The 14,866-nt window shown below is 36.4% G+C and overlaps 1 protein-coding gene across 1 annotated transcript; it reads right to left on the bottom strand.

Annotated features, from left to right (window-relative positions):
• Positions 1-946: 946 nt before the first annotated feature.
• On the bottom strand, positions 947-14,786 carry LOC150088506 (cytochrome P450 2J4-like). Its single transcript, XM_090370200.1, has 7 exons — positions 14,484-14,786; positions 7,472-7,596; positions 6,898-7,004; positions 5,433-5,734; positions 3,856-3,974; positions 2,521-2,733; positions 947-1,128 (listed from the first exon to the last, which is right to left on the bottom strand). Exons 1-7 carry the CDS (start codon positions 14,699-14,701, stop codon positions 947-949), a joined length of 1,266 nt encoding a protein of 421 aa, XP_090226326.1. The 5' UTR covers positions 14,702-14,786.
• Between the last annotated feature and the right edge of the window lie 80 nt (positions 14,787-14,866).

The following is a 14,866-nucleotide window of genomic DNA, read 5'->3' as shown; positions in this document are numbered from 1 at the left end:
ATCAAACCGGATGCTTTCTTACCTTTCTCTTATGATAAAAGTTTTAGTTGCATATCTTAATTTTGTTACAACTGATAAATAAAAAATAGTTCTCGTTAACGTGACGTATTTATTAATCATATTCCTGTTGATATTTCAGGTAAAAGGGCTTGTCCAGGAAAAATGGTTGCGATGGTCGAAGTTTTCTTGTTTTCAGCTTTGCTTCTTCAAAAATTTACATTTTCAGCTCCTGAAGGAAAAAGTTTTCCTACAGAAGGAATTTATGACGTCGTACATCATCCTGAACCATACGAAGTATGCTGCAAAAGCAGAAACTGAGAAAGAACAGAACAGAAATGAATTTATTTAATGTAAAAATACGAGGATAATCAATTTAACAAAACACTGTAGTTCCAATTTTTGCTTTAAATTATATTATACCTAGTAAAATAACTGTTCTATACAGCACGCCCTTTCACGTGATATAAGTATTATAAGCTGCATTTTAAATGCAATTTATTCGGTAGTATTTTATCTTCTTAATGTTGTTCTGTTGTCAGGATAACAAAAAGAACCCAAGAACATCTGTAATTTCGAAATGGGTGTACTGATTGTGCGAAGTGTTGGAGGTTTATCTACACACACAAAATATTCTTGAATAAAGCGGTTTAATGTTTCTCATTTTAACATATTAAAGATTACTCTAAGGCATCTTCAGAAATTCATTAAGATATAATGTTTTGACGAAAGTTCGGACAAGTTACAAATTGACAATAAATTTGATAGTATAGTTGTTTTGCTGTTTATTGTGTAGAAGAAACGCAAGACAACTTTTAGCTTATATCTCCACAGTTTTTATTGATAAATGGCAACTTTACACATATACAATTAGTGCGAGATTACAATTCTTTGAAAATAAAACAAATTGTAAATCAGATATTTTTCGAATTTAAAGTTTTTATTGAATTCACTGCGGTTCTCTCCTCAGAAAGCATATTTTTTGTTTCGCTGGAGAAGCCAATATACTCTGACCTGAGAAAGATACTTTTTCTCCCTTTGGAGGGACAATAAGAAATTTCCGCACGATTCCAGTAAGAAAGATGAACGATTCCATATAGGACACTGCTTCTCCAGGACAATTTCGTTTTCCTGTACGAGACATAATATCTTATTAAATTCTGAAATTATCCATTTTTGCAGAATAATAATGCGCAAATGGATATGAGATTCATGTTCAGCTAAGCACGTTGGACATAAAATTAGTGACTTGTGGTATTTACCGCATACAGTAGATTGAAAGTGTCTTTCTTCTACACTTGTCCGTTTACTTCTTAATTTATTGAGGAAAGTCTTACTTCTTTAATAGAAGAGAGAGAATTCCCCACGAGAATGATAGCCTTTGGCAAGTCTATAGGTCATTCTTTTAAACAAATAGCTGAATTTTCTGCTATTTCAGAGTTTTAAAAGAATGGTGTGAGTGAGTTCAAACCAATCAAAATTAGAAGCACAGTTCTTGTTGAAAGTTTGTGCTAAGGGATCATGATCGGCAACGAATATCACGTCTAGTAAAAGAAATACAGCACGATTTGAAACAAGACAAGAACTACTGCAGATAGTTAACCAAGGACCTTATCAACTGATTCTGAGAAAAGACTGCGGAGAGATTACATGAAATGGATAACAAAGGTCCAATCCCTAAAAAAAGAGCAATGTTAACCAGCTTCTCATTAAAATGGCTGGCTAATATGGGCATAAACACTGCACTGTTGATGATTAGAAAGCTGCGATGTCGTCTGACCAATCCAAATTTTGTCTGTACTCTGATCACGTTAGGCAATGAGTTCACAGGAGAAACAAGGAAGAATTTCATCCAGACTTGGTAAACGTTGCCGTACAAGCTGGTGGTGGGTCGGCAATGCTTTAGGGATGATGTTTTAACTATTATTAAGTCGGTCCCCCTACTTAAAATATCAACCAGGCTATCTGTACAAATATTCTCAATGATCAGGTTGTTCTGTTTGCTGAACATTTGAGGGATACCCGTGATTTCGATACTCCTGAAAGACATCAGACAGGTTCACAGGGGCGTTGCTGTTTTAAATTGGCACGAGAAACACAAGAGAATGATGGAGTATTGAAATTGGCAGCGAAGTCAGATTTCAATTTAGTGACTTCGCTTACGTCATGCCAATTAAATCTTGAATGAAAAATGAAAAAGTAACAACGGCATCCAAGAAATCAGAATGAATTCGGGCTCAATTGTTTTCAGAATGGCTTTATATCGAATAAACTATTTAAGGAGTCCAGTTTTATCCCTGCCAACGAGAATTCATAAATCGATTCATTGAAAGGAGGGGTTACACATTATTGATTGAAAAATTACGCAGGTGACTAATTTTTGTCTGTTGTGCTTATATTAATAATGGTAATGAGCAAATTCTTATGTTTACAGTTCCATGCCACCTCCATAAACAGTCAACAAAAAAATTTAGTAGATTTTGCTTTAAAAAAAGTTGTTTTTTTTTCTTTTTACTTACTTACCAAGACTAAATGGCATATAAGCTTCAGGTTTCACAATACTTTTCTGATCTTCTGAAAGAAACCGTTCAGGTTTAAACTCCTTTGGCGAATTCCAGATATCCGGATCATTGTGAAGTGCCCAGAGATTTGGTATAACATAGGTCCCTTTCGGTATGAAATATTTTCCTATTTGACTTTCTACGCTGGCTCTAAATGAGAAGTTATCAAATGTATCTAATGAGAAAAGTTAAAAATATTAATATTTTATCAAATATTATCCTTGTTCATAAATTAAGATGTTCAATTAAACGTTAGTTTTGAACAAAAAAGGATAAGATGTATGGACAAAAGTGCACCAAGAAGGATTCTATGGAATTTGGAATTCCAGTAATTTTGATAAATGTATTTGTGGGGAAAGGTTACTCGCTATGAATCAAACTGTTGGTGTTGCATTGTCGATGTAATTTAGCGTTTTATTTGATATGTTAAAAGGTTTGGTTAGTCCCTTTTACGGTTACAAAAATAAAACAAAATCGCCCCTTCAGTGTAATTCCTGAGAGGAATTAAAAACTGGCAATAACATCTTCTTAGAGCAATCGGATAATAGATAAAGGGAGTAAAAAAATACTTGGAACAGCATAGAGTCCTTCTTAATATATATTTGCAGAAAAGTGCAAGACTAATTTTTAAGAATAACGCTTAGACATTTCTATACTCATAATTACATTCTGAAATCGCTTAAAGTAGCGATGGTCTTCCATCGTTGAATCTCATGCAATGTAGCCATAACAAACGGCATGCTTTTGCGATCCTCCCAACAGGCAGGTCTGGAATTTCCTGTAACAGTTTCTATTTCTTTAAAGATACGTTCCTGTATTTCAGGAAAGCCAGCCATTGAAAGGAACAGCCACTTTAGAGACATACAGAACGTGTGCAAGCCACCAAGAAAGAGGATGTTTATATTTCCAATCAGCATGGGTACTGAAAGAGAAAGAAACTGGTTGTAGATGTAAAGTTTTCATGATAATAATACTGTTTTCGTTTAGGAAAAACTTAACAATAAAGCATTGAATGTCTTACACATTTTTATTGAAATTGATTAAATTTCTGCTATTAGCAGAAATCGCATTTTGGAATTTAAGGGACCCTTTTTAGTTTCCTATTGCAGGCAGTGTAGCAGTATCTAGGAAGAGGATATCACCGATAGCTGTAAATGTCAACTAGGAAATGTTAACGATGAATTGGCTCTCATAACCGGAAGTTGTTTCATACGCACGCACTATTTTGATACTTCTGCGAAACTATTTTCGTTTGTTTTATCTAAAAATAAATAATAGAATAAAAATAAGTGCTCACCGGATGAAGAGGTTCCTCTATTCTTTTCTTCACAATTTTTTATCTCATTCAGATACACCGTTATGAAGTCCTTTGCATCCATCGACTCCATATTGTTCATGCGAACAGATATTTCCTTTCTGAAAAATTAATTATTCAATGCCTTTAGCGATATTCTCCAGCCATACAAAAACATTATAATATAAATTTTGTTAATGTAAGACAGTGTACTGTGGGCTACTTTTACAATAAAATGCTTTTGGCACTTCTTGGTCCATTCCCGGGCGACTTGTGGCTGTTCTCAGAGTTAAAGATGATTTATAACTCGTTTTAGGTTAGGTGCAACTAATGAACTTTTTTAATTAACCTGTTTTATTTTGATAATATATATTTTCAATTTTACTTCGATTCAATTTTGAATAAAAAAAAGAAGACTTCTAATTCAAATACTTATTATACAGGATGTCCATAACGTTCCTATCTATTTTTGTGAAATAACTGGAAAATATGTGAAATTCAATTATAAAACGATAATTAAGAGTAAGGTTCAACCTGTTCCCCATCAGTATCTCCACACAAATCAAACCTTTCCGCAGCATTTTTAAACATTTCCTGGGCATTTTTTGAGTTATTTTCTTCAGGCACCTTATGCCTGTGACACGTGGACGGCCGGATCTTTCTTCATCATTTACAAATCCGTTCTCTTAATTTGTGCAACAACTCACTTATTGTCTTGTCCCTTTTTTAAATCTTCTTCTAACCTCTCTCTCTCTCTCTCTGATTTCATTGCATTTATTTCTCTGGATTTGCAATATTACCACCATCACACAGTCCTCTACCTTCATTCTGAAGGGTTTCCGCAATAAAAATAAATAAATGTAAATTATTTCACAAAAATAGATAGTGACTTTATGGACACTCTGTACAGTAGGTTAACCTTTTGTCTGTATGACATCCTGAATCCCCTTGGAAAACTTTCTACCAATATCCGACAGACGTCAGCTCGAATTTTCCTCTTTCTGCAAAGCAGTGGCAGGTACCCTTTCAAGAGGAATGGAAGTTATCACTGTTGTAGTGAATTGTTATTTGACGCACTCTAGCTATCATCAGATTTGTCACCCTCTGCTGACTTCCCTTACTAACGAGCTTCTTTCGACCACAGAATCACCATCGGTTGAATGTTTTTGGTTATTGGCCCAATTTCGATACATTCAGGACATACACACAGTTTTACGTGAAAACCCCAGTAGAATTGCAATTTCAGAGATACGCATATCGGCGCATCTGGCGCCAGCGATCAAATCATGATACTTAAATCTCTCGTTTTGCCCATTCTTGCACTAAATTGGACAAATACAGAACCCCACCTGCTTTATATGGCTTTGTAAGAAATGTCAAAGAACGGTGCCATACGAGTACACGCATGTGAAGCACACGATGATTGCTATAACAGATATTATTTTTATTGGAATCGTCATATTCTTGCAATTTTCCGGCTATTTCTATGCAAATCAGATTATTAAATAAACTACTATTGTAAACATTATACAGAAAAACTAATCTACTGTAGTTAAACTAATCTACAAGGTTGTGCTTACCTAATTATGTCGTCGAGTTCCTTAAAGCATGCTTCATCTTCACGATATTGTGAAGCCCTTGGCAACAGAAAAATTTTCCACAGCCAAGGAACGTAGCCAATCGTGACAACGTCATCAAAAAATCGTTGCATGGAATCTAGATATCTCAGGCACAATTGCAACATGGGATCGTCGTGTTTAAGTCTACTACCAAATGCCATCAGCCATATTATATTCGATGCTGCCTTATCAAAATGGTCGTAATATCCACATGGTTTACCTTTGTAATTGTCAAATACTTCAATAAGCTGCTCGGTTTCTCCCTGGAAGGAAAACACAACCAGTTTACAAAAATTAGGATGCACTTTTGGGATTATTGGTAAAAATAGCATGGGTATTCTTCGGGAGATGGCCAAGAATGTTTTACCTAGCTTTCAATGTCAATTGTGGCCCTCATATGAAGTCTAAAATTCTGACGTTCAGGTCATTAATAGCAACTTTTTGCAGTATTGCCTTAATTAGGTTTCGTTATGAAACGTTTATTAAATATGAGATTTAAGTATTGTAAAAATGCTTGACTGGTTAAAATAAGTATCCGTTTAACTCGGTGTTTTTAGTATATTCGTAAATGGGGAAAAAAACGTCTGTTGTCTTAAAGAAAGTTGGTCTTCCCAGAGAAGAGGAGTCAAACAGAAATCACGTTATGACCACGGAACTCTACTTAATATCCATCTTTGGGTTTTGAGCAACTGAGACTGTTTTCTCCTTTCTTTCCTTTGGGGCGCAACTTTAGCAAAAAATATTTCAACTTCCGATCTTTCCATATACTGTATAAACTTCGAATAGAATATATCTCTTGCTAATATTAAAAATAGCAAGCATTTTTAAGTAATATTATTTTAAATGATATCTTAGGAATACATTTTAAAGTGATATCTTTTTAAGTAATGTTAGATTAGTATAACACTGTAGCTAGCAACTATCGGGCTATGAATAATATCAGTATCACATTCTTGCATAATTTTATGATAATTATGAGTACAAATACTTTGAAAGTTATATACTGATAGCTTTCACCTTCCCTCAACCATAACACTCTTCTTAAAAAAAACATCATGGCTCTAGACAGACAAAATAAGAAAATATCAATTACTGCTAGTGAATTCATTTCGAAAATTACTTTATATCATTTTTAAGAGCTACTGCAGCTTTGAAGATCAGTTATATTAAATGGTCTTGAACCATTAAACTTCTTGACCATCTTTCTAAATTGAACCGATATTATTGTTTCCCATTTCCAATGTCCACAATTTCCAGCACCTATCATAAGTTGACAAATGTTTCTGAAAATATTTTCATTCTCGAAAACATTTAGTTTTCTTGCCATTTACTCCCATAAGAGTAATTTTTGCCTCATCTTTAAAGTTCTTAATAAAATGCTTGAACATATAAAAATGACAACTGGTGGAATTTTTCATATACTTACCAGTAGTTCCTCTTCCAGAATTGACTTTCCCATTCCGAGTGTTTTCAAAATGGACATAAATATCCTTCTTTGTTCGTTCCATGTCTTTCCAATAGAAGTGAACATTCCTGCCAGAGGAGAATATTTTCACATCGATATAGTCCAATTTAAAGTGCAAGGTTGAAACAATTTTAAAAATTGAAAATTTAAGGACTTCATTATAAGCATTAAAACAATTGTGCAATTTTTGCACATAAGCAAAAAGGAATATTCGTAAATTCTTACTAAAAATAATTATTAAATAAAAAATGAAAATGATTCAGCAGTAATCATCTTCAGCTTGAAGAAAACGATATATTCATTCTGTGTACACAGTACGTTCAAAACATTCCCAACTTTTATTTATAAAGAGTTTAAAATGTTTCAAGCTTTTCTTTAAAATGAGTTAAAAACGTTCCAAACTTTTCTTTGAAATGTATAAATATGCCTGTACGTTTAAACAAAATTTTCTTCAAATTTTCCCAACCGTAGGTAGAATTTTACCTTAATATGTATACTACTTTATTTTAAGCTAACGTTACATAGAGCTACTCACCAAATCCTCCAGGATAAATATCGTGTGGCATTGGAGGGCGATCCGTGAAATTTGGATTCAGGAATATTTCTCTGAGAATTTTAGGATCGGATACCACCACAGCAGGATGTGAACCCCATCGAATCCTAGACGAAAAGTCAGATAATAAGTAACAAAATGGCTCCGCTGCCATAGATCTCAATTATAACGATTCCGAAAAAAAAATGCTACAAAAATAGTTAAAATGTATAAACTAAATATTATGTCTATTATAACCACTGGATGCAAGTTAATGCTTGAACTTTCAAATTGGACCAAGTATGACCGAAATTGGACCAAGGATCTTGGTCCAATTTCGGTCATACTTGATCCAATTAGGCGGATTAACCGAAAGCTAATACATTATCTTACATTATCTTCATCTGTTTGTTATAATACGTTACAAATGAAACCATGAAACCACATCATTATTTTAACAAATACCAAGATAATCTGTAAACTTTCAATGGATGTTCTTTTATATGAAAAAAAGCGTGTGATCAACTTGGATATTTGGAATTTTCATGAATAGTCTCGGTCTTAGAGAGCACCTCTCCATTTTTATTAATAGCTTTTAAGCCAAATGATTTTTTCTAAGTTCATCTAGGATCAACACTCTCTCGACCCTTTTGCCAAGCGGAAGGAGTATCGCAAGGATCAGTTTTAAGTGTTACGCTTTTCGCCATCAAGGTAAATTCCATCACAGAACAACTTCCTCCAACTGTAAACAGCATCCCCTATGTTGATGACTTTACCATAGGTCCTCAGTCATGCAAACACGAGGGTTATTGAAAGACAACTGCAGACATGATCACCTTAACTCCTCGACATTGGCTAATGGATTTAGGTTCTCGCCGCAAAAGACTGTTCGCGTATATTTTTGTCCTAAGCGCAATCTTCATCTTGAACCTGAATGCAGACTTGGACAAAATGCTATTCCACTACTGCTGGACACAAACTTCTTTGGACTCGTATTTGAAAGCCTTAAAGAGAACAGGAAAGCATAAACCAAAAGTAATAGGGCGTATCTAGCGCACAAATATCCCTCTCAGGAGATGGGGACGTAGTATATATAATGAATTTGATTCATTATATAATATATAATGAATCAAATAAAAACAACCAATAAGAGATTTGTGAATATTGAAAACATCCCTTAAGTAAAAAGAGAAATGAAATCAACCAATAAGCGAAAGCATAAATAACCTATATTTTTTTTACCAAATCAAGTAAAAATAAAATTATTATTACTTGATTTGGAAAATATATAATAAAATTATTACTAATTATAATTTTACAATAAAATTATAATTTTACAATAAAATTATAATTTCTGTTAATAATATTAATTATAAAATTATTTAATTGACAATATAATTAAATATAATCAACAATATAATTATAAAAATTGTGAATGAAATGAAAAGTCATATCTGAAAACATAAAATGCTGTCGCAGTCATTCTCTCAGGTATGCCAAGCTACGCTACTTGGAAGTCTAAAACGCTGATGGAACTGATGTTCGGGTGACCCTGAAGTCAAGTGGACCCTAATTTCGGCAAGTCCGGTCGGTCTGTGACAGCCAAATCCTCTGCTTGCACCTTCACGATGGTGCGACTTGGAGTTACTCTGGGTAAAACTCTCATGGGAAAGTCCTGAAATACGGCATCTAGCACACTGGAGGTGACAGGCAATACAGGTGATAGACGAATCTCATCAACCGGTGCAATACCATCACTTTGCTTATTGGAGAGCACTGCTGCTCCTGCCCAGGTGGCTACGGAGCCAGCTGGGTAGGAGCAGCAGTGCGTAGCACACGCTTCTTGATTAGACCGGGGTTCGAGCCCGTGACCACCAAATACGGAGGATACGGAAAGGTCAGGGAATGACCACTGCATATCCCAGGAGAAATATGGCCTTAGTTGCTAATGCTCCTGAAAACCAAATAACAAACAAACAAACAACAAGCTTATTGGAGGCCTGAAGTGGTGGAACTCATGTTTAGTTTTCAGAGCAAAGCTCCCGCAAACCTCCCACTTAAATCTCTTCCATCGTGCAGTATGATTGATGTCTTTTGAGATTATGATGGACATCATGAATCATTGCGAATTCTAATCTTCCTTACATTTCGAGAGTAAAACGGTCTTCACATGCCGGCAGCTAGATAATCCACCGTACCGAACCTATTAGCAACTCTTTAGAAGGTTTCCGGATCAGGAAGTGTATGATTTCGTTTCCTCTACTCTGCCAGATAGTGACTGAAGAGAATTCGAGTAGTGTGTATGGGGGGGGGGCACTGTCGAGGCCGAATTATGTCAAAGAGTGGGTATATGCTTACCATGTGTACACCTTATCCAAAAATGTCATTTTTTTATACAGCATGTACAAACTGCTTTTTCTTACATCTAAAATGTACCATGAATTGTCAAACTAATAGAACAAACTTCTCTGCGAAAGGTTCAAAATCTCACAAACACTTTCTCCTTCATTTCACAAATACGTGGTCTCAGTTCAAATCTCAATGGTGCCCATTTTCACTTACAATCTGCCAAGCCTCATGTACTTTTACTTACAGAATCCCAGTTATTGGTTGATTCAATCACTGCTCATTTCAGTTGTCCGAATGATTCGCTGTATTATTCTTTTCGCTTGAAAGGTAGTACTTGTGTATCTGTGCGCTCTGATATTCTCTGTCAGAGACTAATTTGAAATCTCTTTTCAACATTTTTTTGGCTTAAATTCTCTACAACATTCTGTCAAATTCATATGTTGCCGCTATCGTTGTACCAACTTCACTTGGAACTCTTTGACTTCCTCTCTTTGAAACTTGACTTTCTCCAGTCCAGCTTTCCTAACAGTTGGGCAATTTCCCTTGACGATTTTAATGTTCACAACTCCATGTGGCTTCCGTTTTCTACTGACAGGGACACAGCTGATATAGACATTGAGACATTTACAATTACTAATGACTTCGCACAGATTGTTCATTTAACTACCAGAATACCAGACAATCCTAACCAAGCAGCCAACATGCTCATTTTTTTTTCTCACAACCCTTCTAAGTACACGGTCGAGATAAATGGTGCTCTGGATACTTCACATTCCAAATTCGTGATGGTCTCATCTCCAATGGAGCCGTTTTTTCGTGGCCATTCTCAACCTCGTGTTGTTTGGCATTATAAAAATGAAAAATGGGATGATCTGCGCGATTCGTTGGTCGTATTACTATTTTCAATTACTGTCAATATCTGCTCAGATCGTTTCTGTAAAATTATTCTTATAGGGATGAAAATATTTATATCTTTTATTCCACACACCACCTTAAAATCTCGTCTTTTATCTAAAACATGGTTTACAATAAATGTGCTAAGGCTGTTCAAGAGAATAATATTGCATATTGTAATTGGCTTGTATCCAAATGCCCAGGTTCATTTTCTGCCTATACTATAGCTTGCCGCAATTATAGTAATGTGATGCAAACGAGCAAGCATATGAGCTTATGCAGCATCAGCCAAAAAAAAAATAATAATAATTCACACAACCGTTCCCTCTATATGTTTGTCCTGTTCCTCCTTGAATTTATTTAAGCTATCAACTTCCACAACGACTGATGGAAGTTTTTTCCAGCAATTAACCACCCGCTGGCTAAAGGCAAATTTCCGCACATCTATTCTGCAACTGTCTTTCCTCAATTTCAATTTATGCCCCCTCAGGTGCGCAATCTGAGCAAGTCGAAGAATTCCATCAGAATTCAGCGTGCTCAACCCATTCAAGGCCTTATACAACTCAATCAGTTCACCGCTGCAATTTGCAGAACTTAAGCCTCTCCTGGTAAGTGGATCCCTTCATTCCCCTCACCAATCTTGTTGCCCTTCTCTGTACATGCTCAAGAAAATCTACATCCTTTCTAAAATGAGGCCTCGAGACCTGTACGCAATCCTTATACAAAGGGACAATCACCTCATTTTCCCTGCTAGCAAAATTCCTGTATATCATTGACAAAACCCCATGACCCGCTCTTGCAGCCTGTCTGCATTGCTCAGAAAACTTCATATCTGACTGCACAATTACTCCCAGATCTTTTTCATTTTCTACCACGTTAAGTGTAGTACCACACAGTTGGTACGTTAATCTGGGGTTACTCCTATTCATATGCAGTATTTTGCATTTGTCGATGTTTAACTTCAGTTGCCACTTCTCAGTCCATCTGCCAAAATTTTCTAGATCCTGTTGCAGTAGCACACTGTCGTTAACAACTCTGCCAACCTTTGTATCATCGGCAAACTTCGACACTAAGCCTGATATACCTTCATCAATATCATTGATAAATATACAAAACAACAGTGGGCTCAACACCGAATCCTGTGGAACTCCACTAATAACATGAGTCCACGAAGAGCTTCTACATTTTATAAAATAATGGAGAAATCAATTAACCGCCAACTCTTAAACTGTCTAGAAACCATCCATCTGATCAACGATCGCCAGGATGGATTCCGTCAGTATCGATCCACTGGTGATATTCTGGCTTATGGTACCGATCTATAGACAATTTCAATGGAAAAGCTTGGTGAAACTCAAGCAGTTGCTCTTGACATTTCAAAGGTTTTTGATCGTGTTTTTTATAAAGGTCTTCTAAATAAGCTTCCACATATGGTTTTCCAACTGTGTTTTGTAATTGGAGTCCAGTTTCCTCTCACTGACCGCCCACTGCGGGTAATAGTAGATAGCTTTATCTTTTAACTTCTCACTAATGCTGTTGTTGCTCAAGGTTCATTTCTTTTAGCCATTCTTTTCTTCTTGTAAATTAATGACCTTCTTCCAATGACCGGAACTCCTATCCATAGTTATGCTGATAATAGCACATTGCATTCCACATTTCCGTTTGAGAAAACATGGCCTGCACAAACAGCTTCAACTTTTCTAGAATATCTAGTACTGATTGCTTAAATGCTGATGTCCAGGTATTTCTCCAGTATAATATAACTTAATTGACTTCAGTCCTTCTAAACTCAGTCCTGTCTTATATCTCGCAAAAAGGATTCTTCTGCTTCTATGCCCATCTTTGTTGACACTTTGCTTTCTAGGCAAGATCATGATCATGCAATGCCCTACCATTAATGTCCGGATGCCTCTCCATGGAGAGGGAAACAGATTCTATGCATGCAATACGTCACAGAACCTGCTATAAATATGCACACTGGGCTTCGAACATATAATTGCAAAAGTAGGCATGCAAGAAACACTTTCAACAGAATTCCCTCAACAGTTCAACAGAATTTATCAGCTCAACAAATGCTAGACGCCGAGTAAACTGGTTTAATAAGCGCGAATCCTGGACTGTAGAGCAGTGGAAAACAGTCCTATGGACATACTAGTCGAGGTTCGCACCCTACCTGTGTGATGGTCGTTCCTGAGTGCGGCGAATGCTAGGGGAACAGTTCCTTCCCGATTTTATCCTCCCAACAGTGAAGTTTGGTGGAGGCAGTGTCACGGTATGGAGCACCTTTCATGGTTTGGCTTGGATCCATTAGTTGTTATCGACAAAATCAGGACAACCTGGACAATTATGCACTTCCAACATAATGGCTCATACCTGTATCAACAAGCCGACGCGCCATGTCATACTGCTCGGGTCGTAACAGTGTGGTTTGAGGACATGGGTGTAGAAAGGTTTAATTGGCCAGCCCAGAGAGCTGATCTGAAGCCTATCGAGCCATCTTTGGGTTGAATTGGATTGTTCGGTATGCGCACATCGATGTCGCCCAAAGAACAAGTCCGAACTGGTGGCTCCGTTAAAGGCTGAGTGGAGGAACATAACACTTGACATTTATAGGACATTTATTAAAAGCTGATTGAGAGTATGCCGCGAAGATTGAAGGCCGTCATAAAAGCCAAAAATTTCAGCACAAAATATTAAATGACACAATAAAAGCTCTTTTTTGTCTAAAGACAGGTATCCGGATATTAATTGTAGGGCAATGTATATCTGTAATGGTTTTATACCCTGATTTCTAACATCTTTTGGCATAAGCACAAATATTGCTTCCTCTGCATCTAAAAACTTGGTTTTCTTTTTCGCTCTCGGCGTTACTTTTCTTCCAAACAGCTGTTCACTCTGTACAAATCGCAAATCCACCCTACCATGGAATATTGTTCCCACATCTGGGGCGGTGCCCCCAAAACCTCCCTCAGGCTTCTTGATTCCATTTAGAAGAGGGCAGTTAGGTTAATTAATGCCTCATCTCTAACAAAGTCTCCACTCGCTGTATCATAGACTTCTCTTTCTGCTGAATCCTTTTATAGGCACTATTCTTCTGAATTGGCTTCTATAATTCCTGCTCTCTCTTTAAAAGCAGTCCGAACAAGTGCCATACTCAGTAGATATCATTTTACTGTCCAACTTCATTATTTAACTTCTTAATTTAACTCTCATTTTCTGGAACAACCTTCCTTCATATGTCTTTCCTGAAAATTACAGTCTACAGAAGTTCAAGTCTAAAGTCAACAAATATCTGCTTTCACCTTCTCAACTTTCTACCCATGGGGGGAGAAGGGGAAGAAATAAATCCAAAATAAAAGGTATTGTAGAAGGAACACGCTCCTAAAAATAATTTTAAAAAAAGTCAATTAATACAATTGCAGAAACCATAAATTAAGGGCACCATCCCAGATGTGGGAACAATGTTCCATTGTGGACGATTCAGATTAGTGTAAAGTCCGTCACTGTTAAAAATAATAGAGCAGATAGCAAAAAAAGAAAGCCTAACTTTTTTTTGTTGTGTTTCAAGATGGATCTGAACAGCATTCTTTTCTACTCGATGTGACACGTAATTTGTAATAACCATTGTGCTGCCACCAGTGCCACATGTTTGCTCATTCCACCAATATGTATATTACCAAATAAGTTATGTTTCAAATTTATGTATTTTAAATATCCACTAATTAATTATTAGCTACAATAAAAAACAATTCTCTGAGATTAATTTACTTACCAGAATGTCTTTCCATACTTCTTCGACAGATTATACAACGCGATGTGGGGCCCTTGTCCAAGGAACGGCACATATCCAACCAGAGGTAAGCAGATGGGACCGGGCGGTAAACCACGAGGCTTTCTACACAACTTTTGTATAATATACACAGTGAGCAGAACACCCACAGCTATTAGCAGAGTGTCCTTCGTAGGAGAGCTCAAAGTATCCAGTAACATTTATACAGTTCAGTGATAGCGTAACTTCGACTTTGACTGGGTGGAGAAACCACTGTGTGCTATCAACACTGAAGGTCTAGCAAGGGCAGACTTAATACTGCGCTCTCTTCCTCCTTCCCTAGACAGGAACAACTTACAAAATACCAGCGGAGTCAATATCAACAT

Source organism: Mastigoproctus giganteus, chromosome 3 (assembly GCF_048544385.1).
Source record: "Mastigoproctus giganteus isolate SK-2022 chromosome 3, ASM4854438v1, whole genome shotgun sequence".
Taxonomy (NCBI): Eukaryota; Metazoa; Arthropoda; class Arachnida; order Uropygi; family Thelyphonidae; genus Mastigoproctus; species Mastigoproctus giganteus.
Note: the sequence above shows the minus strand (reverse complement) of the source record. Positions and strands in the feature narration are given on the sequence as shown.